At 43.9% G+C, this 26,668-nt stretch overlaps 1 protein-coding gene across 5 annotated transcripts in view; it reads right to left on the bottom strand.

Annotated features, from left to right (window-relative positions):
• Positions 1–1,051: 1,051 nt before the first annotated feature.
• LOC105831496 (sex determination protein fruitless) overlaps positions 1,052–26,668 on the bottom strand; it is a 59,078-nt gene continuing 33,461 nt past the window's right edge. For 2 of the 5 annotated variants that reach the window (XM_036287956.1, XM_012671659.3), the window contains exon 5: positions 1,052–8,152. In XM_036287956.1, coding sequence (XP_036143849.1) covers positions 7,899–8,152 — 254 coding nt within the window. In that variant the 3' untranslated portion in view covers positions 1,052–7,898. Of the gene's footprint in view, positions 8,153–8,726; positions 12,250–19,726; positions 26,651–26,668 lie in introns of those variants that run through there. The other 3 variants (XM_036287955.1, XM_012671658.3, XM_012671660.3) reach the window with 2 other exon arrangements.

Genomic DNA, 26,668 nt, shown 5'->3' with positions numbered 1-26,668 from the left:
TGCCAAAAGAATTTGCTTTTGCCATTAACTACGAGATCTTTTTCAAATTAAAAAAAAAAAAGTATTTTTGTAGTTTATAAAAGCTACATCAAAATCAAAATAATTTTTAAATTATATCTCGGCAAGTATAAATGTATTAGTATCTTAAATATACTAAAAATATTAAAATATTTAAAATAATTTAGATACACAAGCTAGACGCAAAATTGTACTGTCAAGTTACTTTTTCCCTCATTATGAAAAAAAAATTATTTACCAGCAACTCTGATTTAACTCTATGAGTCAAAAGATATACTTTTATAAAATTTCTTTTTAATTATCGAAAAAAAAATTATTTGTTTAGTTAAGTTTATTTCAAATAAATTACGATAATTCGTAAAAAAATTAAAAAGGTGAATTCTTTTCAAATTAAAAAAGATTATTCTATATCGAGAAGCTTCTTTCGAAATCAAACACAGTTAATTAATTTTCTAACACCTCTCACCTTTGCCATTCGGTTTACCTGTTCCGTTCGCGTTTGCAATTTTTCGCATGCACATTATCTGTCGGCAGGTTTCTTCGAACGACCTGCGCGGCGCCGTAAATAACGGAACGTGAAAAGCACAATGCCTTGCGTGATAATTGCATCTCACGTAAAGCTGGTAAAGTTACGTAATCGCCAAATGCAGAAACAGATCGCACAATGATACGGCGTTACGCCGGCAACGTACTGTAGAGATAACGAGGCGAAGTTCACGAGCCGAGAGTTTCCTCTAGAAATTTAATTTGTGTTTATTCTGCGCGTGTCCCCTCTAAATTATCGGCAGGTTAACGCGACGAATTTAGTTGGCGTCTCAAATCCGAAGCCGGTGAATTAATGTGGCACGGATGAGACAAATGATATTAATCAGCGCGGATCGTATCCGATAGTAGAACGTGTGACAAGCACCTACAGCATCCAGGGACGCTCGAACTGGAAGCTGGAAGCTGTAAAGGTAGATAGACAGGCCGATAAACAAGGACGAAGAGGAGAAAGAAAGAGGAAGAAAGGGGAAACGAATATCCCCTAGGGTTACACAAATTCATATTCACTTTAATTAAATATATCTATGTACATTATAGGTACATCATTAGTACATTTACCATGTGATAACTGTACAACGGTAGCACTTTCAATACTGTTCACAAAAATACATCGCATATAAACGAGCAATGAGTTTATACGCAAGGTCGGCTTGCGACAAGATAAGAGCGTCAATTAATTAATAATTACCTTTCGCTCTTCGCGTCCGCGCGACTCGCGGCGTTTTTATGTACAAAAGATTCGTGCTTCGAGTCACACGACGGGTCAAAAGAGGAACGTGCTACAAGAAAGAGAGATTTTTATGTGTATATATATGTATGTATATATATATACACACACACACATACCTTTTTTTTCATTAACTTACTTCGCTTAAAAAGAAACGTTATCGACGCTGCGCCGCTGAATATGGAGAGACCCGAGGGGCCATTTCATTTTAAGTACCATCAAAGAGACACGAGACTGACAGATTGATATCGATATTTATACAGTTACATCGAGTGTGTGCAATAACTGGCATTCGGCTTTAACTGTCGCGCCGAGAATGCGCTTTAGTCGGATTCCAAAAATTTACTAAGCACGAGTCGCATCTTGATGAATTTCACGCGCGACAGACACGCGGCTAACGATTTTTTTATTTTTATTTTTTTGCTAGCTGTAAGAGGTACGGAAAGCTACTTCGAAATCTTTGTGGATCGGAAAACGTCGCTAACAGGGCTCGCGAAAGTTTGTCACGGAATCCATATTCACACTTCTTAAAGTGATGCAGTTACCTTTTTACCAAATACGTTTCTTCTCTGTCGCTGATAATCGAAACCCACGTCGCGCGTCGAGTAATACCTAGAGCCTGAATCCTCTCGAGCTTAGCACACTTTGGAACTTCATCCCGGCGATCGATGGAGCGCACGCGCGCGCTCTTCTCTCATCTCGTACACCTTATCACATTTCAATTCGATCATCATCCTCGCAACACAACAGTCCGCACGCGTTTCAGAGTTTACCGTTAGACGTTTGACTATTTACACGAGTATTTTTTTTTCCGCAAAGACGCAACTTAAGGAACATTTGGTATCGGGGGCGATAATTCGGTTGGACGCCGTCGGTGGTCGGGTGCGGGAGATCGCTTCGCTGTTTAGGAACTGTTAGCGCTTTATTACAAGTAGTCGTTGAGAAAACCGGGGGCGGGGAAGAGCCGCCCTCGTCGATCGTTACACCTCTCGATCGCGAGTGTAAACGGGCTCGCGGAAATCTCATCTTTGTGCAACGCGAAGCGAGACGATTCGTCACGGCGACGAAAATTATACAGCCTAACGAGCCGAGAATCCAAGCGGAGATACAGATACCGATAAACACTAATTGTAAGTTGCACCGACGAGCGTGCGTCGATTAGTTAATCCTAGCTTAGCAGTGACTATCTATAATTGTGCCTGTAACGCAGAAAGAAAAAGGACGATTGAGTTAATCAGGAATTCGCACCGGTCGACGCGTTAATGCAACCAGATCGAAAACTCGCCTAGCTTCCAAAGCTCTGAAGATTAAAGATCTTCCCGTTTAGAATGTCTTTATGTTACATGGCTAACTATTCAAAGTTGCAGGAGTCGGGCCGCAGTTTCATCAGAATGCGGCATCTCGGAATCGCAAAATCGGAAATCTCTTTTTCTGCTGGATGTTCGAGTCTTTCTCTCATAGATCGTTATCCTAACTAAAGGAATCGTACGGAGTTAAGGAAGGCGCGCGCAAAGACGGAAGACAGAAAGCATCACTGCCGCATTCGACTGTTGCTGCTGCATCGAGAGGAAGCGACAAACGGCATCCGGCTGCAACTGTCGCTGCATATTCGACGAGGCCAATATTTACCTCGCGGCACCTTGCGCATCGGTCGCTCGCTCGAAAAGTCTTGGCGGCAGTCTGAGCAAATTAAACGTACCCGAAGTTCCGATTTCCGTTACACCGGACCACCGACACAGAGATGCGCGCACGGGATGTTTCACAAAGAGCGCGTACCGATCGCACCGCATTCCTTGATAAAGGTGGTTTTAATTCAAAAACGTAGGAAAAAACAAATCTTGTACGGTTTTACTTTCCGCTCTCAAATAAGAGCGACTGGAAATAAAATCGCACAAAATCACAAAAGGGTGAAAGGGGGGAATAGAAATTCGATTTAAAAAATTTTACCCGCCGGCTGAAAATCCGCGCGCCATCGGTACGCACTTCTCGGGACGTGTACACCCTCACGTGCGCGTTCATACACAGCTAACTATATGTATGTGCATTATGTAATATATGTACGCGTTTATGTGTGTGTGTGTGTGTATGCGTGTGTGTATGTGTGTATGCCTAACTCCATTTTGGTCGTGTGGAGGATCCCGATGGGACCGGCGTGTATGACGTATCTGCGCTGATCGAGGAAACGTCACAATTCCATTTGGACGTATCACCGAGATGACACCACTCCAGTCTCGTGGCCGCAGCAGCCTCCCTATTTACAATGGTACGAGAGCGGGCGCGCGCTCGCTCGCGTCCCCTTTCCATCCGCGTTTCCCATCGACGTGAAGCGGACGGTCTCGCCTCGGACAGCTCAAACCTTGGTAATTTGGTTGGACACCGAACTTTTTTTTAAGCGCAGGCTGCGATTGACAAAAGTGTGCGTCGCGTCTCCCTCGTCCTCCCGACGGTTCAAATTCGACTCTACTTTCAGTTAACCGCGTGAGATTAATGCGGCGACGACAACGACGACAACGACAACGACACGCTCGAGTCAATTCCTAATCGTTTAACCTGGAAATCGTGCGGTTCATCGTCCGCCCTTATCGCAATCGTGAGTATCCATTACCGCCTGCGCGAAACTCGGGGATGCGTCTCCGATGGACAAAAGTAAAAGGACGATACAAAAAAAAAAAGGGAAAGTGTAACTTGAAAAGAAATCTCGTTGCCAAAGCTAACGATCGTCGATTCTCCCGTACGACTAGTCAAAGTTTAGTCGGTCCGCCTTTATGTACTCCGCCGGAAATACTGAAAAGCAAGTTTCTAACGTAGACGCGCGATGTCGTATTACCCTAAGAGAAGAAGGAAGAAGACAGGAGAACGGGGTAGCCTCGCGCGATCGCTACCCCCGCCCCCCTTCCCCGTTCGCGTTTCCAATATGTATATTCACACGTGGAATTTTACAATAAAGATCTCCGAGACTGGAGCGACTTGTCGCGGCGACGTGCATCATTTGCGATCGGGATTTCGCGTCCCGACGGCGACGCTGGAAGTAAACGCAGATGCCGCGCCGATCCGTCTCGCGGAACATTAGTTACACGCAACATGTAAATTGACAGGGACGGACTGGCTGACGCACGGCGAGCACTTAATTAAAAGGTTGCTCGTGAAAATTAACGTCAAATAAAGTACTCGACATAACTGTATAATATACTTGATTAACTTCACGCGGACAATCGTTGTTGCGATGGTATATAACTGCTTTCGCGATAAATATCGCGCTTTCTCGCGAAATATATCGGGCCAGTCCGTCCCTGTAAATTATTTAGAGCTTTAGGGCATACCGCTCCTAATATGTATATATTTTTATATATATATGTATCACATAACTCTCATTGTGACTTGGCTTACTATGAGTAAAACTTAGGAACCACACGGTCAAAAACTCTCATCTCATCGTGAGGTTTGCTTAGGTACTTTACGAGCCTCGACAGCGATTACAACCGTCCATTACATGAAGAGTATTGGTCCAAAGAGAAATGTTCGGGTATATCTGATGTGAGATCCAACGTCTCTCGGGACGCCGTCTCATTGCGGATAGTGATCTAAGATAGAGGATTCCGTCAAACAGCGCAACGTTACTCCCAAAAGGATCGCGTGATTCGAAGTGCATTATCATCTTTCATTATATGAATATAACCATTTTAAGATCCTAACGAATCGAAAAACGGGATACTTTGTAACATCATGTGAAATTTCTGTTTTTAAAGAAACAATGTATCATATATTATTTGCATTCATATTTATTCTAATTCCTGAATCTGACTTTTAAATTAAAAAAGAAAACACATTTTAAAAACAGAAACGCAATATTTATCTGCTTAATAAAAGTTACACCGTGTTGAAAAATACCATATTTTTCGATTCGCTATAAATCCTTAAACGATCAAGAGATTAAAAACATTCAAGTCTCGCGGAAGATTCAAGTTTGGTTTAATAATCGCAGCAATGAGATCTCGAAGCATCAAGAATTCGGAATCCATTCGCGGGACCAAAAGGAATTATTTGTTTGCTCAACTTCCATGTTTCTGGGCGTTGTGTCGCGAAGTTTGAGGATCCCCGATTTATTCTCTTTCCTCTCTCGGAGCGCCGGCTCCGATAACGGCGGCTATATCGAACCACCTGAAAAGCTCGAGGCGTCCGGCGTCGTCTTGATCGAAGATCGCACTTGTCAATGTGCCAGAGCGCGTTTCGGGCGCTCATACATATTCGTAGTCGCGCCGTGGCCGTGCAACAGATAAAATATGTGAGTTTCGGGTAACTCGATACTTACTTACGGCTGCTCCGGAAGCTGGAGGCTCGATGCCGCCGGCGATGCCATCCCGCACTTCCGTCGCGGAACTCTCCCCGCAATTTTCCAACGGGACATCGCGGCGTCGTCGGCGACCGACACTCGTGCCCTACATGACAACGGTTAATCACACCGCCAAATGGTATACGGAATATATCCTTCGCGCACGCACGTAATACCGCTGTTGCGGACGTGCGAAACGTCCGTCGCGCGTTTCGCTCGCTGCCATCCTCGGTTCTCGCGACGCGGTCAAATTGCATTTAACGACCCGAATTAATTAAAATCTCTCAATATCGAATTCTTAATTTTTCGATCGATCGCCGTCTTATAATCTGACATTTACCAAACTCTTCATAGGTGAGTTTAGTAAATTGAAATAAAAAAGTAAAATTAGGTGTAAGTTATGAAAATAATACAAAAATTTTAAAACAATATTAAAATTGCCCACATGGCATTTTCTACACAGAGTACAATATTAATAAAAATTAATTAAATAATTATAAATAAAATTCAATAAAATAATTGGAAATAAAATCAAGCTCACGTGTTCGTTTACCGAGGATCGGCAGCGTAGTCTACATATATCGCCTCTCTTACTTTCTTCCTCTCATTCACTCACACGTAAACCGCTTGCGGTTCGTAACGCGAATTAATCATGAGAAATGATCGTTAATGATCGCGCGTAGTGAAATAATATTACGATTAACAAGTTTCTCTTTGTAACAATAATAATGATCGCTATCGCAATAATTCGTAGTACCCTTTAAAAATTTTCATTTTTCGGTGTTCGAAAATCACAGCGCGCGTTTCAGCCTTCCATTGCATAATTAATTAGACCGTTTTATCTTACTCGGAAAGCGCGGGGGTTGGCGTGCAACCGCGCATTTCTCTTGTGCACATTTCCGTTCATTTTTTTTTCCTCGGCACCTCTGCCTCTCTTCGTTTTTCGAATCATCGACAAAAGTATAGACGATTCGAGCGAAAGCAATTAACGGAACGGAACGGAACGTGTACACTCATGTGACAATGCAAGCAAAGTATGTTGCGTAACGTCTTCGGAAGCGGACCATCGGAAATTCTATGGAGAGATTTTAGTAAAGTAAATTATAATAAATAAACATTTTGTCGCCCCGACGAATTGTTTTCAATTTCTCAACTTTACCGTGACTACGTGATCTGTGAAGGAAATGTGCTTGTAATGTAAAAATAAACGCTCGACAGAGAAGTAAAAAGAATGAGAGGTCATCCTCTCGCAAATGCCCGGATAAACGTACGTCAAAATTTGAAAAATGTAGCAGGTCCTTCGCATAAAGTTTCGGAATTGTATCGGAAGGGGAAGTACGTGCCATTGTTACAATATTTAAAGACCCCCCCCCCCTCCCCTTCTCGTTTCTCGCGGTCCGCCCCGCCGACGAGAGAGAGAAATCGAACGAAAAGACGCAGCTCACCGTCTTCGCGAAAACTATTCGAAGCGTTACTATCGATCGATTGTCCTCGCAAAATTCTGACTTCGTGCCAGCCATATCGCCCGCATGTCAGCGCGTGGGCACGTCGATAGATCCCCTTGCCCTATTTATTTCTCTGCTCGCCCCCGCCCGTCCGCCGCTCTCACGAGATGTGACGGAAGTTTCGAGGGCGCGGTATGATCGATAACCGTCCTTCTCCTCCCGCTACCTTTCCCACCTTCCGCTTTCTCGCCTGGAACGGCCGAGCGGCTCGTCCGAAGACACGGCAAACGGATTAACCGGTAAATAATTATCGCTAAATGAGGCCATTGGTCGAACGGATTCGCCCCGCGAATCGATTTCACACCGTTGCGCCGAAACTCGTTATCCGGGCAGTAGCGCTCTCCTCTTTTTCCGATATCTCCTCCCCGCGGGAAGAACGATGCTCGCGAGCGCCTGGGATCTTCGAGACTCCCTAGATTCTCAAAAGTGCTGGAATCCGATCGAACGGATTGTCGTTTGAAAACTCTTACTCTACACACTCCTCCTCGGACCATTTGGATTTCAGTGTCTACGGAATCTCCGGAGTCTCCATAATCCCGGGGATCGAAGAGCGCGCGCGAAACACCTTGCTAAACCCGCGCAGTCCGCGAACTCGCGCTCTCCTGACGAGGACGCCTCACCATTTGGGTCCCCGGTGTCCCGGCGACTCGAGGGACGAAGGTCAGGGCAACCCGAAGCCGAAGAAGGGTGCGACCGACGAGCGCTCGTAGAGCAGACGCGGCGGCGGCGGAAGTGGCGGCGGCCGCTTCCTTCGCGGGGCAATCACCGTCCTCTACAAGGACCCCTTCCCGGCGAACAGCATCTCCCTGTGCTTGGTGCGTATGTGCGAGCGCAGAGTGTCGATCCTGCTGTAGGTGGCCGGACAATAGGGGCACAGCGAACGCTGCGCGGTGTGTATGTGGAAGTGGTGCCAACGATTGGTCACCTGCTTCCCGCAGGCGCGGCATCTCCATAGCGCCGGGCTGTTAAGCGACACGGCGAACATCTCGTGATAAGAGAGGCCGACCGGCACGCTCGGCATCGAACCTGCAAAACCCAACAGCATCTACATGCCCTTCGTGCACAAGCAGCGCCAGAGCTCGTGTTTAGCCGCGAAGCGGTTTATAGATCCTCAAGATTCTGCGAGCCTAGGAATCCACCGCGTCAGTCCCGAGTCAGCCCGGGCGATCCCGTGCTCGCTGAATCTCTAAGATCCAAAACTCTGAGATCCAAAAATCTTCTTGATTCCTGGACTCTTCGATTCGTTAAGATCGATCCTCTCGATCCTTCGATTTCGGGATCCCCGAGTTTACGGACTCTGGTGTCAAATCCTGAAATTTGCGATTTGCAAGACCTCGAAATTCTTGGACCCTTCGGTGCGGTGGGTAGCTGTGTAGGGTTTGTTTGGTGCAATGTTCGAGTGTCAGTGTCCTTGACAAGTCTAATAAACTCGATCACGGCCGGTGACGTCCTCTTGTGTGAATTCCAAATTAACGACATGCACAAATTTTTTAGAAGAAGAGCAAAACAAAAATAACTGAGCAAAGAACAATAAGAAAAACATGAATAACTAAAGCTATTCGCAACAGGCAGAATCCAAATAATTTTTTTTTAAAGCGACTTAAATTTTGATTCCCACGATTTTATTTCTCTTTTTTCTTTCTTTTTTTATAGAAACTAAGCGTCCAGACAAATTCATAACTCTCGAGCGAATACAAATGTCGTACGATCTTGAAGAAATTTTTTGGAGCGCACGGATAACGGAAGAGACGTCACAAGTGCAGGCAGTGATTCGGAACGATCGAGTGTGTCCGGTCATGTGTGAACGCATCCACACGCACGATCACCATTCACCTCCTCTTTCGCAGCCTCCACAAGCACAGATATTCCACAAGCGTCACGGGAATATATACTCACGTTCTTGATGCCGCCCATGGAAACACGAAGAACACGCCGTAGAGTGAAAATAGCGCGTCTCTCCACGTCCAGAGACTCCTGAGTATTTCAGGATTCCTGGATCCTCGAGTTCTAGAATATACGGCATTCTCGCATTCGCGTATCATACGCCAAAGTCCGTGGGATCGCTCGACTCATCGGATCTTCCCGGGAACTTTTCGGTTCCCGGATCCTTTCACGGATCCACCGAGATAAACTCACGTTTCAGCGACGTCGACGGTAACGCGGCGAACATGGAGGAGAAAAATACTTAACCGAACATTTGCCGATGTTATTGCAGGATTATCTGCGACGGAGCTCGTCGCCTCCAATAATCCGCGCTGGAAGACGCAGTAACTTCACAACGCTTGTGTCAGGTTCTTATCGGTGTAGTGGCGAAAGAAGTTTACGTATCACGAAGTGATCAAAAAGTCAAACGACGAAATATATAACGACATTTGAAAGATAAAATTTAATATATTGTACAAACAAACATTAATTCTTCTGATACCAACAATTATTCTGTATCATATTTTTTTAATTATTAAAGACGTATTTTGCAAACGCGAATCGTGCGACTTTTTGATCAACACATCGCTAAATATAAAAAACAATTAGAACTTTTAAAAATTCGAGATAAAAAAAAATTTTTTTAAAGTAAGAAAAAAACAAAATAGAATTTATCGAGGAAAACTCATCCTTTCGCGATCTGTACGATCTGAAAAGACTGGCAAACATTTTAAAGCAGTATTATTCTCCGCGTATAGATTCATGCGATTAGAAAAGCGTCACTTCTTCATCAGGATGCATATAAATTAACCGCTGACTGCGTCTAACGTGATGTGTGGCTCCTGAGCAGACTGCGCTTCGGGATTATCGGGATATTTAATTAAGATGTTGCGGTATCGTCAAATACCAGTTTACCCCCCAAAGGTACCGCTGCGTATCGATTATCGAGACGGATTACCTACAAACGAAGCACCCGATAATCCGCAATGCGCACGAAATCAACACAACAATAATCGCATTGCAGAATGGAATTAACGACGTGCGTGTCACGCAAAGCCTTCGAAATAATTATATATATTACATCTTTCAATAATTATAGTCCCATAAAATGTTTACATTTCTCATTGATCCTTCTTATCCCTATAATTAGCTATTATTACAGCCGAAATCGTACGCACTGAAGCAGAATTGCATTCCCGTCGGCACGCGAACGTTTGTCGAAAAGCGAGAGAGATCTTATACGGCTCCTTAAGTATCGATGCTTCATCAGAAACTCTTGCTCTTCGACCATCGAATAAACGGTATCGTCGTACTCTTCCCAGAGAGAAACGACGCGAATTCGTCCGTTTCGTGAAAAAGATCTTGGAATGAAAGATCGCCCAATCGGAGGTACAAGTAGTGGAAAATTGAAGTTAAGTTACTCTTTGGTACTTAAGCGTTGATGCATGTTCACTTACGTACTACGCAATACTTCCTTTAACAGCTGCCTTTGGCATTCTGACGGAACAATACGATTTTTACGGTAATTACATTGTCAACATATAGGACATTTCTATAGAATTTCAAAGCTGCGGATCTACGGATTTACGCGCGTTCGCCCACGTGAGCCTGAGGATTACTCTCGCGGAATCTGCGGAATCTTAAATCTTGTGATATATTGATCCATAAATTTCTTGTCGAAGATCGAGACCTAAATTTAAACGGTTATTTTTTTACAGTTTTTTAATATCTCACTATCGCAAGTATATTTATTTTTAATTGTAACTCGAACTGCTGGCGAGATTATTTTCTGTCAAAAAAAAATTATAATTAATGCCCAATGAAATATCACCGCTGTATAAATCAAATGTAATTATCCTTGTATATTAACTCTCTACATATTAATCTATTGATGCAGAGAGCTAATAGTTACGTATTAACTATATCTCTATCTGTAATTGTACAAATAAAGTTTCTTTTGCAATTAATAAATATCGAAATTTGTTTTTTTTTTTAATTAAATTTAACAAAAATTTTTTCAACTAATTTTATCTCCCACAATAAAACTAATTAAACCTAATTTAACCCAATTGAGTGACATTTATGAAGTGATTCAGTTTTCGCGTTTTATTCCTTTGGCTCTTATTTGTACGAGGAATAATCACGATTAGGATCGAAAGATGAAACGAAGATGAAACTCAGCTATTCGTCTACATCGACTTCTTCGCCCTGTTCTTAAATCGGAGGCACATCGCATCCCTCCCAGTTACTTCACGCTCGCGTGAATAACGAGTCCGAGGGCTCGAGGACTCAAAAGCGCGAGGTCGTGCAAACACAGTTAGCACAGATTCGAAGCAAAAGTTCGAGTACCGAGTTTGTCTGGCACCTACTGGTGTCCACGACTACTGAAGAAAGGAAGAAAAAGAGAAAAAGGAGTGTGTGTGAGAGAGAGAGAGAGAGAGAGAGAGAGGTAAAAGAGGGAGGCAGCGAGGTGGAAAGAGGTGAAGACTAATATTTACACGGTGGAATTACACGGTCCTCGCGATTATTTTAGACACGCTTGGCGAGGCCTCTAAGTAATGCTAATGCAACGTTGACTATTGTACGCTCGTTAGGGAGGAAAAACGGTACAAGATTTCTGAACGCTGCATCGCAAACGCAATCGTTTCCTGACGCTAGATCTAGATTCTTCATAGACACCGTGATCTCGACTAGACTCGTCGCATCTATCAGCCCTTCGATCTTCGTCCCTCTCAGAGACTCAGAGTCCTTTATCCTAGTCCCCGAATCTCTTTCGACAAACTAGTTTGCGCGATCCAACTTATCTAAACGACGAACAACTTCGTGAGTTCCAGATCGCCTCGCGCGGTGGCGAAAGGGGGGATGAGGAAAAGGACACCGCGGAGAACGTAGAGGCGGAAGATCCTCGCGCGATCCGCGACGTTAGATCCGCAGCTTGAAATACGCGGCGCGCTCCAAGTGTCGCGACGCGTGCGTACGATACTATTGCGCGTGCGCGTGCTTCGTACGCGTGTGCGTGAGCAGGGTGTCGCTGCGCGTGTACACCGCCGGGCAGAGCGGACAGGCGTACTTCCCGGGGAAATGCACGTAATAGTGATTGCGCACGTTCGTCACGACCTTACCGCACAACGAGCACCGCCTCCTCTCGTCGTTGTTACTCTGTCTCTCAAATATCTGTGATATCCGCCAATTTTTCAGTTCTGCAACAACAGAAACCACAGCGTCAGCAAAGCACCTCGAATTAGCCCGGCCTCCCCATCACGCGCGGTCGCACCGTGTCATCGCTCTATTTCCGGTTCTGTTCTTTTGCGAGTCTTTCTGTTTCTTACTATTCTATCTATTTCTCTCTCTCTCTCTCTCTCTCTCTCTTTCTCTCTATTTTTTAATCTCTCGCAAGCTTTCCCCCTTGAGGGAGATTCCTCTCACTTATCCGTCTCCCCCTGGCGTGGGCGTGTGCGCATGTAAGGATGCGTGATGATCTTGGAGAGAATCCGATTGCGTGTACGACGGACACCCGATAGCAGGCGCAGACTGCTGTTTGTGGCGAGATCAAACTATGCGTTCGAGGGCGTGAGATCAAAGGGACGCTGGAATAATCTGAGCCGAAGACATCCAGCGATTGGAAATTCCAGATATTCGGGGAATTCGGAAATAGAAAGAACTCGAATATGCCGAAGCTCTCCCCCTCTCTCTCTCTCTCTCTCTCTCTCTCTCTCTCTCTGCTAGAAACAAACGAATCTCGGCATTTAGTCCCAAAATTAAAAATATTCTCTTCAAAGAGATCTAAAAGAAAAAAGAATAATGCCTTCGTTAAATATTGTCAAACGTTTGCCAATGATTTCAAAAACCGTACAAGTAGAACTTGAAAAACGGATTGAACAGTCACGACACTCTTTGTCCCAGATTCGGAACTGTGCACAATCTCGAGGAGCCGACTCCTTCGCGTAGGGAAGTACACACGTTTTCGTGAACTCGTATCGGCACGAATTGTCGAATATGTCGGGCCGGAGAAGCGCGAAAACTTGAGGCGCCGTAAAAATCTGCGATCTCTCGTTACAGAAAAAGCAAGACGGTATCTCCCCAATGTCGAAGAGCATATTCCCGATATGTATCGCGAGACTGTAGATGTCATGAACTCGAACTACATCGAACGCGTTGATGTGATATCGAAATCCTGATAAGACCGGGCACACGTGATTCGAAAGTGTAAGCGATCCGGCACTCTATCACGCCGCTTTCTTCTCGTCCCAGGGATTCGATCTATGTGTACGTTCGGCTGCCGAACTCGATGTCCCCTTCGAGGATCCATAGATGAATTAGGAATACACGGGTCTTCGGGTCCGATCAGTAACGTAACGCTGGAAATATGAGGACGATTCGAGGATTCAAAGTCCTACGAAAGGCTATTTCGATCGGTACACTCTGGGATTTACAGTTTAAGTTATGCGACTACGGCGTATATCCGTTCCTCTAAAACTCATCTCAAATATAGCTCCACAGATTCCTCACGTTTCCACTCCACGCGATCACACAGCTATAAAATATCGCACGATCTTGGAATAGAAAGTTATTATTATATATCGCGGCGAACTTTGTCGTTGCCGCTGCATTATTACGCGCTAATAATAGAGCTGATCGACGTAATAATTCAGCGTGACTTAAATGATAAGTGTCGTCGTAACTGACGGCGTTGAATTGAACGAAATCCCTCAGACGTTCCATTACGGAGTGCGCAACTCGAGGAGTCGAGGCGAGCAACACGAGACACACACGTCAGATTATTATCCCGTGTAAACGCGAAAATATCCCTGAAATATGCGACCGCTTATTATCTAGTAACATTCGACATTCATAAATGTCGCCAGTTTAATCGCGAATCAAAGTTACGACTTTCCCAAGGTGTTCGACGATGCGCCAGCTCTTGCTATTCGCGAGCGTCATCGGTTCTGCGGAAATGCAAAAACGAAGAGACGCCGCACACATCTCGATTGTGTGAGAAAATTGAAAATTTTTTTAGGGAAATGGGCGAAAGCGCAGATACCGTCGGCGAATACCATGCGAACGTCGAAAAGGGAGAAAAATGATCTGGAAGAAAAAAGAAAGGTAGACGGCTCGGTTAACACACAATTATGTTTAATCAAAAAATTAGTATGAAATACATTAAATGCACATGTGATTAATTCTCCATTTTTTTGTTTATCATCATCATTATCATCATCCGTATTATCTACACTAGAATTAAAGATGTATATAATAATGCAATTGTAAACATAAGAGACTTTATGTTAGAATAATCATAAGGATAAGAATATAATTGTAATAACAATAAGAGAAATAGTAGTAGTAGTAGTAAGAATAATTTTTCGTGATAAAACCGGTTGACGCCTTAACTATTTCATTCCATTGATCGGCATGATCATAAGTTCCTCACCGAATTTTTTTCTCCTTTTCCTTGCTAAATACGCCTATTGTACGTTTCGAGCCAAACGATCGTTTATATGTGTAATAGAAAGATATCAGCTCTCAAGCAACCCGCCGCTTCGCATATCCGACGGTTACCGTGACCGCCGCCGTTTCTGGTCCAGAAAGGCAATAATAACGACGGCGACCACGATGATCGTGCGGATCGTCCGATTGAACTTGATTCATAAACGCGTTAAAGTCTGGCGAGCCTTGCTCCCTTTTTATCTGAATGTTTAATCACGCGATCGCACATTCATTACTCATAGTGTCCCCGTAAGTAACTGCACTGTCGGAAAAAAGCCCTTCGAACCTTTCGTAAAAAGCGAATGACAACGGTGAAAGGAAAAAAAGACCGGAAACAAGAAGTCGAAACCAAAGTTCGGCGGAAAAAAGAAGGGAAAGACAGGAAAGGGGTGCGCAGATCCAAACGTAATGGAAAGAAAAGGTACTACAAACGACATACACACACACATACACACACACACACACGCACGCACACACACGCACACATACACACACGCACGCACGCACGCACGTTGACGAAAGGTTTGCGATCACATTGATTACGATTTCTTTGATTGAGTCGGCTTCTTCGATGGCCGAATTAATTCATTTCTTTTTTTCTTAAAGTTCGCCAATCGAACTTATGGACGCTTGAGCTTTCGGTGTGTTTGAGCGCGATGGGACAGTGATGCAAATTTTTCTTCGACGTGTGTCGAAAGAGGAGCGAAACAACACGTTGGGAAAAAAGGAAGGACTTTGATCGTGATTTAAGTTCCTTCTTTTCTCGCAAAAATGTCGCACGCATTCTTTCTCTCTTCCAATCTGTTTCGCTTTTTTACTTTCTTTCTCTCTCTCTCTCTCTCACACACACACACACACACGCACACACACACACACTCCCTCTCTCTCTCTCTCTCTCGTACGTACTCGCACGTTATCATACAATGCGGAAAATGCAACGGATAACGATTTTCTTCCTCTCGCCGTTCGTTCATAAAATGTCGAATCTAATTTTAGAGGCTCGTTTTTCTATATTTACACGCGCCGTGTAAAATCACAACTTTCAGTCTGACAGTCGCGCCGATTTACATTTTTATTTTATGTTAAATTTGTTGTTGCTTTTTTAAAATGATGAGTAGAACACGCTCACAGTATTCTCGCGGGGAACACTGATCCCCTATATTGTTACGATTTACAATTATTATAGTTTATTCATCCCCCGAGAAAAATAACAAAATGTATATATATATTTATATATATATGAAGATAGATATATATACATATATCATGTGTGTGTATATACATATATATCCATAGTTAATCCGTAATTTGTATATATTATTATATAAAGAGATATTAATAATAGTACTTTTTTTTTTATTTAGTTTAATAATGTACAAATGGGGCAGGAGGGCTGTCGCGCGGCGATGAAAAAAACAACAAAACGCCTAAACGCGCCCCTTATCCTATCAGCTAAACCTAATCCCTAGGTAACGCCTATTTAACTACACTCATAATGTTCACTTGCACAGCCATAGTTTCTTTCTTCGCTTTTCTCGTTCATTCAATCGTCGATCATTTAGAACGTCTCCTCGATCGCCCGGGGGTCCACGCGATTCCGGGGATTCGTTCGCGCTTTCGACCCAGCCGAGCGAGAGCACATGGCCGCTAGACATCTTCAAACTCGCGCTATCAAAACTGATCTTTGATTCGAAAGGTCGCGGAAGTGTCGGAAGGAAAGATCCAAAGGATAAGTGTAATAATCGAAGAGGAAGATAATTTGAAACTTTCGAGGATCTCTCTGCTTGAAGAGGATCAATTTGGACAAGTTTGAATCTCTTTAAGTACTTTAAATGTCTACGCCGTACGAGCTGATCTCTCGATCGGTTATCCGATTTGCGGTCGTGTGCGAGAACGTTTCACCGCGTCCGCGTGATTCGATATCGCCCTCGACGGCGAGTCATCGCATTCCACGACGTGAAATTCGACCACCCCGGGATCGGATGAATTGCCGAGCGCAACGAGGATTTCGAAAAATTCAGGAGAAAACATTATTCCACTCGTTCGCTCGCCTTACCCGCTCGTTCCCGCCCGTACCGAAAGTATCCGGAGAACGCAAACGGCTTGTCCGCCGCGCGACAGCGCCCGTGCCCCCGAAATCTTTTACTATCGCAATATTGCACGATTTTTTTCTTTTTCATTAAATTCATCTCAATTTCAATAAGGTGTTAGCACCAATCTATTATATCACAATGTTCCACTCCACACCACGCAGTTGTAAATATATAAATACCTATATGTAGTAGTAATAATAGTAATAGTGGTAGCAGTAGTAATAGTAATAGTAGTGGTAGTAGCAGTAGTCATAGTAATAATAGTAGTAGCGGTAGCAGTAGTGGTAGTAATAGTAGTACATCGTAGTAATTTCCATTTATAATTAATAAAAGTTTTTTCGATATAACAGCCAGGCGACCCGCGGCCGAGTTAAAACAGCGGCGCGCAGGCCGATTCAATGTTTTGTGAAAATTGTGTGCCGAGTATTTCTCTCTCTTTTTCACCCGAGTCCCCTCCCTCCCTCCCTCCCTCTCTCCTGGCCCTACGTGTACTCCTATCTGTCGTGTGTGTATGTGTGTGTCAGTGTACACTCTTTATCTGTCCCCGCAGATGCATGTGTAATCGGACGTGTAATACGTAGGGTGTAGTACGCGAGCTTTTACAAGCTTTTATAAGTGTTCGTTCGGGGCGCCCTGAGAGAGATATATAAATCACTGACACAGGATTTCTCTCTTTCCTCGAACCGCTTACGACCGAACGTGTCGCCTTAAGCTACGATTTATTATTCTACGGATTAATTGCAAGAAGTCGCGCACATCTAGAGATTGAAATTCGTCGAGTCTCTCTTTACACATTGCGTTTACGAAACACGTACATTCATAGAACTTGACACTTGGATGGGTGAACGTTAAGTATTACCATCTAATAATATTTTCTGCGTTAGATTCTTAAGTCCTTAAGATTATACTTGTTTGCAGATAGACGAGAAACATTGCCAAGAAACGCTTCTGTGCCAGTGATATATATATATATATATATTTATGTCGCTTGTCGGGGGCGCCCTGTGTACAAGTTCCACTCTCATGATTTCGTCCGCTCCGATGCTCCGCCCCGCGGAAAAACGAAAAGCGAGAAGTTTCGGGCGTGTATAGTTCGGGCGCAGATAAAAAGGAATTCCGCGAGCGCGGCCGTACAAAAGTCACGGGATTTAGAAAAAGAAGACCTTTATAGAAATCCGTCTTGTTCGTTTTCTCGTGCGTCACGCCACTCCCAGAAAAATAAACTTTCCGCCAAAGGTTATTGCCTCGCGCTTCCATAACGCCGTTATCGTCGCGGCGGGCTTTTCCCCGGGACTCTCTTTTCGAGAATCACATGTCGATACTGCTGCACCACCACCACCACCGCCACCACCGCCACCACCGTGGCGGCGACGGCAGCGGCGGCGGCGAACGGGAAGCTTCTACGAAGCACGAAGCGAAATACGATGTCTCGTCGCGGCGACATGTACATACAGTTATTTATTAACGGAGATTATATCGGAACCTTTTTCACGAGCACTTGCGAATTTCGCGACACTCTGGCACTTTGGACAACGCGCCGCCACAAAACGACACGGAACAATTCAAAGCGAAGATCGTATAAATGTCTCTCCGCTGCTTCTAAAACCGAAAAGGATATTGAAATACATTTCAACTTAACGTGGCCAGTCCCACATGGAATTACAAATCTATCTCGCGACGTCGACAATTTTTTTCCCTCTCCCTCGTTTACGTTATTATTCCACGCTCGCGATGATTTCTTTCGTTGCTTCGTGATTTATTTGGCCCGTGACACTTGGACGAAAGATTTGACAGGTCGTTTATATTGGATCGCGTGCCTCGAAGTTAGCTTTTTATCGGCGGATTCGTTTTATTCGGAACGTCGACAGCACTTCTGCAGCTTCTATTGTTGCCCCGCTCGCCCGCTTGCAGGAACGCAGTGTAGCTTCCTCCCTCCGTCGACTTTCGCGCGTATCGCTGTACTTGGCGGCGGGTTTCACTTTTTGCCGTGTCGCGTTTTAATTTTCTAATGGTATTTCGAAATGTCACGCGTTTGTCGCGATTCCGACGAAAAACCGAGAGGAATTTCGCGCGAGGAGCGACGCGCCGAAATCTGAAACATTTCCGATTCGCGTTACTTTCTGCCGTCTCTTTGAAGGCTTCACTCAGCGCTTTACGTTTCGTAGACCGCGTCTAATTTGGAAGGACTTTGATTCGTTGACGCTTCGCCCGGTTTAAAAAAAAAATTCGACGAGGCTCGACGCGTATCTCCGTCGTATATTCATATTTCGCGTGACAAAATGCAAAGTTGCGAAAGAGGATTCGGGGAAACGGCGCGGATGGAAAAGCGGGCGAGGGGGAAGAGTTGAATCATAAAGCAAATCGCGCGTCGGGACGCCGGATATAAAGCGCCGTGAATAAATTAGTCTCGCGCTAGCTGAGAACAGCCGCGCGATAACGCGCCGCACGGAGAGGGAGAGGGATGAAGTCGCGAAAGCGCGACGGTGGTAAGGAAAAACGGCGACGTAAAAATCCCCCTTTCACACGCGCACAAGGGCGGCGACGCGAGGTGGCGGAAAGTTCATTCGTCTGGTTTTCGACATGCGGACGGAACGATCCGCGCCGATTACATCTCCGAATCGACGACGACTCTATTCGCGGTTGGTTTTTCTCCTCCCCCGATTTCACGTCCTCGACGGATCGACATACCAGTGTTTTCCGAATCGGATTTTCCACACGCTCTCCCGTGTGATATGTAATGTATTATAATATAGATTCTGCGGAGGGTATGGAACGAGAAGGAAAAGCTGGGAAAAGCCGTAACAAAATCAATGTAATTATACCAGCGTGAAAAAAATCTAGAAAAATATATCCAAAATATACATTCTGGTAAAATAAATAAAATTTGTTAAAATTAAAAAAAATATATGTACTATTTGTTAACTGATTAACATTCGTCGCTTTTTATACAGTGGGAAAAAGACGGTTAAAAATTTATTTATAAAATGTAAATTTATTTTGAAATAAAATTTTATTCCCAGTAAACAAAACAATAAGAAAAATAAGATATATTTTTCTTATTTCAGAAATGTATGTGTGTTTCGACAAGAGAATTAAATTTTTTTTTTTTCAACTGCTAAATATCAAGGAAAATATTTTCTTCCTGATATTTTAATGTTTTTCTCAATGTAATACTAATATGGATAGTTTATATTTATGATTTCAATGCTGCCATCATATTGCACTCATACGCGAATATCTTAAAAAGGAAATCATCTCACCACTTTTTTGTAATAAGCTTCCGCGAGTTTTTCAGGTAATAATCAAGTTCAAAGTTTTTGTTTAAAACGTCTAAAACATTCGCTGAAATTTAAAAAATAAAGAATAGAAACAATAAAAGTTATTATCACAACAAACAGTATAATACAAATTTAGGAAATTCCGATTAGGAAAAGCTCGAAAGACACTGGTTTCACATGGTTTCACGATGCTCTCCGATAGAATCGCGTTCCGCCTACCACTTGGCTTGACCATCGCTGCATCTACTCAACTATTTATTCGCGAATGTTCGAGATACGTGGCATGCCAAACAACGTGCTCCGCATGTATGCACGCAATCGGCGAGCACTCCTGATCGCCGTGAGCGCCGGACGATCGATACGGGTGCGAAAGCACGCGTCAGATTTCCGGCCATTGAAACCCCCGATGATGAAACGCGAAATTACGGCCAGCTCGAGGACTCGAGCGATCAAAATCAATCAAAATCCACAGCCACGTGAATTCCCGGGAATCACAACGTTTACAACGATTTAATCTGGAATTTCACTTGGAAAACTCTGGCGTCCGAGGATAATTTTTTTCATGGACTTGAAAAGATCGCGAGATGAAAAAGGATCGCGAGAAGCCTCAGAGAGATTTCCGTCTCGGAAGTTTGAGGTTTAAAGAATTATCGAGAAAGGGATGGGAGAGTAGATCTTCAAGGATTTGTAATCTTCCCGGATTTTAATTAACTTTCGCGAAAGCGACTGCGTTAGAATCGCGTTCGCGGGGAACCATTTTTCATCCCGAGAAAATGTGTGTATTCGCATATCGCGCGCGCCTTCCGTATGCGCGAAATCTGTGCGTGTGTAAATCGCTCGCGTATGTGCTCGCGGCTGTTGGATGCTTTGTACGGCCGTGGCCGTTTGATAGTTTGCGTGTACGGACAATTCCGGAAATTGACAGTACGGCCGACGAACTCTCTCGACGTACGTAAATGCAGCGGCGAGCTGAAAAGTCACGTGTCTACGAACGCCGTTGAATAATAATCGCACAGCCATAAAAATACACCGCTATTGTTTATGTAAATATCGATGGGAAATCGAGTGTTGATTCTGACATTATTGAATTAATTAACGCGCGCTTTGCAGATTATAATGCTCGCAGATTGGCGACTGACTCCGCGACAATTAATAATACAAGGGTTCGTTACGTGCAATTATTTTATTCGTGATAAAAGGTCAGATTAAAAAAAAAATCTTCATAAAGAAATCATTTCTCTACAGATAATTGCGGCGCGCGATATAATTTTGTGATATCTCTTCAGAGACATCGAAATAGACTTTGCAGTTAAACGAAACTGCACGTTCAAAGAGCAAAAATGTAACAATTACGTAGTAATTTAGTCGGCTAATATAACATCATGTGTCGCGTGACTTTTTCATCGATCCGCGTAATTGCGCCATGCGCGCGGACTCGTTCGTCTCGTTTAAAAAAATTGGAAAAAAAATATGCCCGAGTATGCCGATGCACCAGGGTAATTTCGCTCACTCGGCAATGTCTACTCGCTCGCGGACAGGTGACAAAAACGGAAGTTTCCCGGGGGGAGGGGGGTGGATCTCCTCTCGAACGCCGACTGGCTAACGACGAATGCATTCTAATGGCGACAGCAGGGCGGCGGCGACGGAGTTGACTCTCGCAATATTAGGATGAAAGATGAAAAGCAAACTCCACCGTCAAACTTTGTCGCGGTCAACCAATTAAGTACAACCGCGTCCCGACTGCAGGCCGGGCCATAATTTCGTGCGCGCGATGGAACATCGATCCTGGGCGCCCGCGCGCGTATCTCTCCCTCACGCTCTGCCTTTCTCTCTCCCTCTGTCCTCCCCTCGTTTCACCTCTCGGAGAACTCCCGCAATGCACCGTGAAGGGTGGATGCATCGCGAGGAGAGAGACTGCGAAGCGCGAGCGAGCGAGTCACGCGCGCGGTCCGAAATCTGCGCCACGCCACGCCGCGCCGCGCCGCGTCCGTAACCGTCGCCCATCGTTTATCCGAGTTTGACGTATCGAGAGCATCGTGGAAACAGGCGGAAAAATATCGCGCTGACGTTTTCAAGCGGAGGTTCTCAAACGACGTCTTGCAACGCGCTTCAGCTAAGACGCTCGATTACTTCGAGTCTAAAAAAATATTACCGAATGAACAGCAAATTATATTGGCAGATCGATACTCCTAATAGTTCATGCAAATCCTTTATTGAAAGATAATTTTATGAATAACTCTGCAGCTTTTTATTGGAAAAGAGCTTATTTAAAAGAGATTTGGTGGAATGTCGATGACACTAATTTTAACGATTAATTGAAATAATCACATAAATTTATTATCTTTTACGAGATTGGCGTTATATGACGTCAAATTTGAGTACCTCTGTTTTCACACGGAGGACGGAATTGTTGAGAAAATCGGCATTGCTCGTAAAAGTTGTTCTTCCCTTATTCTCCTCCAGACTCTGCTTCGTCCGCGCTTCGATTTTCTCTTACGCTCTCTCGCTTTCTCTCTCGCTCTCCGTACGGCAGAGACGACTCGTCTCGTATTATCAACTCTTCTAGAGCCGGCGCAGAAATTGCAAACTCCTAAATTATTATTCGACGTGCTGATTTTTTAATCACAGAACCAAGTTTCATATTATTTATAAAATTTTAATTCGTTAAATAACGCCACGTGTATCTTGCGTGGAAAAGTTATTCAAAAACAAATATTGATATAAAAAAACACCTGATAAATATCACATTGTCTATTATCCGTTTAATTAATCAGAGCTGGAGGGTCAACTTTTGCGGCAATAGGCGCGACGGAACGTTTAGGCGATCATAATTAACAGATGTTTTAAACCAACGCGTTGCGTGGAAGTAGCAAAGGGAACAAAGAGTTTGGAAAAACAAAGCAAGGCAAAGAGAGAAAGAAGAGAAGTCGATCGGCGTGTGATTTCTCAGCCAAGGAGGTAGGCCTGCACAAGTGCACCTTAACACGATTCAACCCGTCCCTGTCAATAAATAAACCTTGCGTGTGTCGCGTATTGCAATATAATGTTGCGCTGTGTATATATAAACAGTGAATAACATATATATAAAATCATAAAACGATAAAACAAAATAAAATAAATTATCCAATATATTAATATATATACTTAATAATCTGCAATAATATATTAATATTCTGATTATATATTATTAAATTATAGGTATATGCGTGTTCGGTAGCCTTAACTATGCAAAGTGCCTCTTTTTTGCAAAAAGAGAGAAGATCGACGGTAATATCATTTCATCACAATATTGCGGTTTGGCTCTTTGAATAGCTATGGAGTTCTGCGTATGCGTGTAAATGTGTTCTCTCTATGTATGTGTGTGTATGTGTTTTCTAGCGACCCCCAAGCGATTATTATTATCTGTAACACTATGCGACGATAATAAGCGGTGATCATTTTTAAATCCAAATTCTAAATTAAAAATTCAATCTGAAAAAGTTGAGTGTGTTCTCGACAAAAAGTTTCCGATCGATTTAAAGCCGTCAAAAGGGGGGTCGCTACATTTTTGTCGTTAATGTTCGAACGCAGAACGTGTCTTTAATCGAACCCTCGATTTTGGCGTCGCATTTGGTACCAGCTCCGCAGATCAACAATCGATTTAGATCTCGCGAAACGGAAAAGATCTGAATCTATTGCTAATCTTCAAAGTATTCGCACTAAAAAACTGGACGCTGTGGGGGTCGCTATGTTTCAATAGGGAAAACCTTTTTTGTCTCTGTTCCGTGTCTCGCGCCTTTTCTGCGAGGCGCCTCTTCTCTTTTCGTGCATGTGTAAAGGCGTCGCTCTCAAAATATGATTAGACAATTACCTCTTCGGACGAGATCCCGCGAAACGTCCAAGAGCCATTAAAATGACTGTGAAATATCTTTACAACCAAACGTGAGAACCAATCTTGGACATTTTGAAATATCAGACAGTCATTAGATGACACTACCGCATTCGAAGAGATAATTTCCCAATTACTTTTGAGCGACGTACATTTATCAGTGTCTCTTGCAAAACCATGATTATAATATGTATGTATATATACGTTACACGTAAATTTCATGATGTACGAAGGAAAAAAAAACAAACAAAGAAGGAAGAACAAACAGATTGCACCCCAACCAATTAAATATCAATGTGCAATGACGATACGAGTATCGTGACCATCCCTTGAATAAAATTAATTATCTTTAACGTAACTACTCCAACCAATGGTAGATTATTAGTGTGTGATAGGTTATATATAAAGTATAAAATATAGTACTCTATAAATCATCCAATACAAGTAAAACCTTATTTGTTGCCTACGCACTTAAGTCCCGAATCGTGGAATGTCTCCGTGATTTCCACTATTTACCTCGCGATCGCGCATCATAACAGCACGGCGTGCGGCGCTTAATCGTTAATATATTATAGACTTTAGGTGTTAATTAACAAGTAACGTGCGTTTTATAGTCAAAGTTCATATTAGGACTGCAAAGCGCGACTACTCAACGTATTATCAAAATTTCGCGAAACGTATATGCGTAAAAGGACAGAAAAGTTTCGTTGTCGCTCGATTTGCTGTTCTGCGCGTGTATACGCGTGTGTTGCGTGTCTCGCGGAATACATGTCCCTTCCGCGGTGCCGACCCTTCGTGAGCTGCGCCCCCGTGTAAAAGGTCAGGGTGTGAAAGTTATGTGCGTGTGCGCGCGCGTGTACGCGCGTGTGTGTGTGTGTGTGTGTGTGTGTTTGCGTGTGTACCTCGCGTGCGTAGGTGCGCACGCGTATGTTAATATTGCTACTGGTTCCCCAAGGCTGGCAATACACAATACGATTACAATCTAATATGAAGTCCAACTATAAACTCTTCAACAACTATACGACTCACCCTGCGTATCGAATGAATTACTCCCAGCGACTCAGCTTAATAATTAATAGATATCATTACAAATAATTAATTGATTCATTAATATTCTTTCCGGCTGCCGTCTCGCCGTCCCGATCGGTCGGCAGCAGCATCTACGGGAGGAAATTGGCACCACGTTTGCTCCCATTTTATATTTATATATATATATATATTTATGTATATTCATATATGCATTTATATTATGTAATTAAATCCGTGCGCGCGCGCGCACACGCGCGCGTACACACACTAACCGCGCGAGCTGCTCACATCAATTCAATCGCGCGGACTTTTCCCCGTTAAAAAGTAATCGGCGATCGGCGCAGCGCTCGTTTTTCTTACCACGAAAAAAAAGAAGAAAAGATAAAGCTGCCCGATCTTTGGACACCGTCGCGGCGCGGACGCGGCACGAGATTGACGTACGCGAGCGTGGATAACGTTTCGCGATCATCCGCGATACATTGGATCGGCGACGCGAAAAGCGAGCTTAATCACGAAAGGTAAAAGGGATATTCCTCTCCGTTTGCACGCGAACGAGAGAAACGCCGAAAAAGCGACCTGCGCTAAAGCAATATGAGCTCGTCTCGGATCGACCGATCGATCAACGAAGCCGCCGATCGAGGATGACGCTCGGGTTGCTCCACCTTGGTTACGAGACTCGGAAAGGTCGGGGATCTCTCCGAGAACTCAAGACGTTTGGGATGTCGGAGTGACTCGAGGCGAGAAAGGAGGAAGCGATCTTGTGCGAGCCACTTCCTGGAGGGCTGCGTCGGACCGGTTCGATCTCCCTCGAAGAGCTCGAGGAGGAGCAACGCGCCGTCATCCCGTCGCCGTTGTGCCATCGTCGCGCGCTAACGTGCCCCCTTCGTCCGGCGGGACAAATTGAATTTAGATTCCTCGTGATCGCGGCCACGTTTTCGCGCTCGCGTACCTCCGTTCCTCGGCGACTCGTGAAAGGAAACAAAACAAAAAAAAAAAAAAAAAGAAAGAAAGAACTTAGCCCTCACAGCGCTTCGACGTTAGCTATAACAAGCCCACTCCCAAAAAAGTCAACGCACACTAAACTGTACACATCGCTGTATATTAATCTTTCCTGTTCTATTTTTTTTGCCATTTTTGCGATTTTCGTTTGTTAAAAAAGACCCCCTACAGGAGAAATTCTCGATATCCCTTAAGCGTAGAACCTACAAAAGATTTGGTGTTCGAGAAAGAAGAAAAGCCGAGAGAGATCGGCCCTTTTCCCCCCCAATGGCCGTAACTTCAGAGCCGTATTTTCGCCGTACGCGAAATACCTCCCTGCGGCTGCGGCCATCCGCGCTTTCAATATATATTCCATTGTTTATATATTATATATATATATTATAATTTTTAGGGCGCGCGCGTATGTTATATATATATATATATTATGTTTCAATATGTATGTATATGTGCATATTTAAATATATATTTAATATACCCATGTGTATGTATATTAAATATATATTGAAAATATATATATCTCTCGTTTATCTTGTTTTTTCTCTCTTCTGGCGTCTTTAGGATAACGTGTTCATGGTGTCGTTGCTCGTTGAGAGCGCCAACGAGCCCGCCATGAAATCATTAAGATCGATTTTTCTCGCTTCGGGGTGTTTGAATTTAAAGTGCGTGCGCAGGTTGTCGCTACGTGTGTACGTGGCACGACAGAGAGGACACTCAAACCTGCCGGGGAAGTGGACGTGGTAGTGGTTCCTGATGTGCGTCACGACCTTGCCGCACAGCTTGCACCTGTGAAGGTTGCAGCCGCCTGGCACCCGGTCAAAGGTCAGCCGCATGTGCCAGGCTTTTGAACCTGCAACATCAACACAAG

This window comes from Monomorium pharaonis, chromosome 6 (genome assembly GCF_013373865.1).
Source record: "Monomorium pharaonis isolate MP-MQ-018 chromosome 6, ASM1337386v2, whole genome shotgun sequence".
Lineage (NCBI taxonomy): Eukaryota > Metazoa > Arthropoda > Insecta > Hymenoptera > Formicidae > Monomorium > Monomorium pharaonis.
This window is presented reverse-complemented; position numbering and strand designations above follow the sequence as displayed.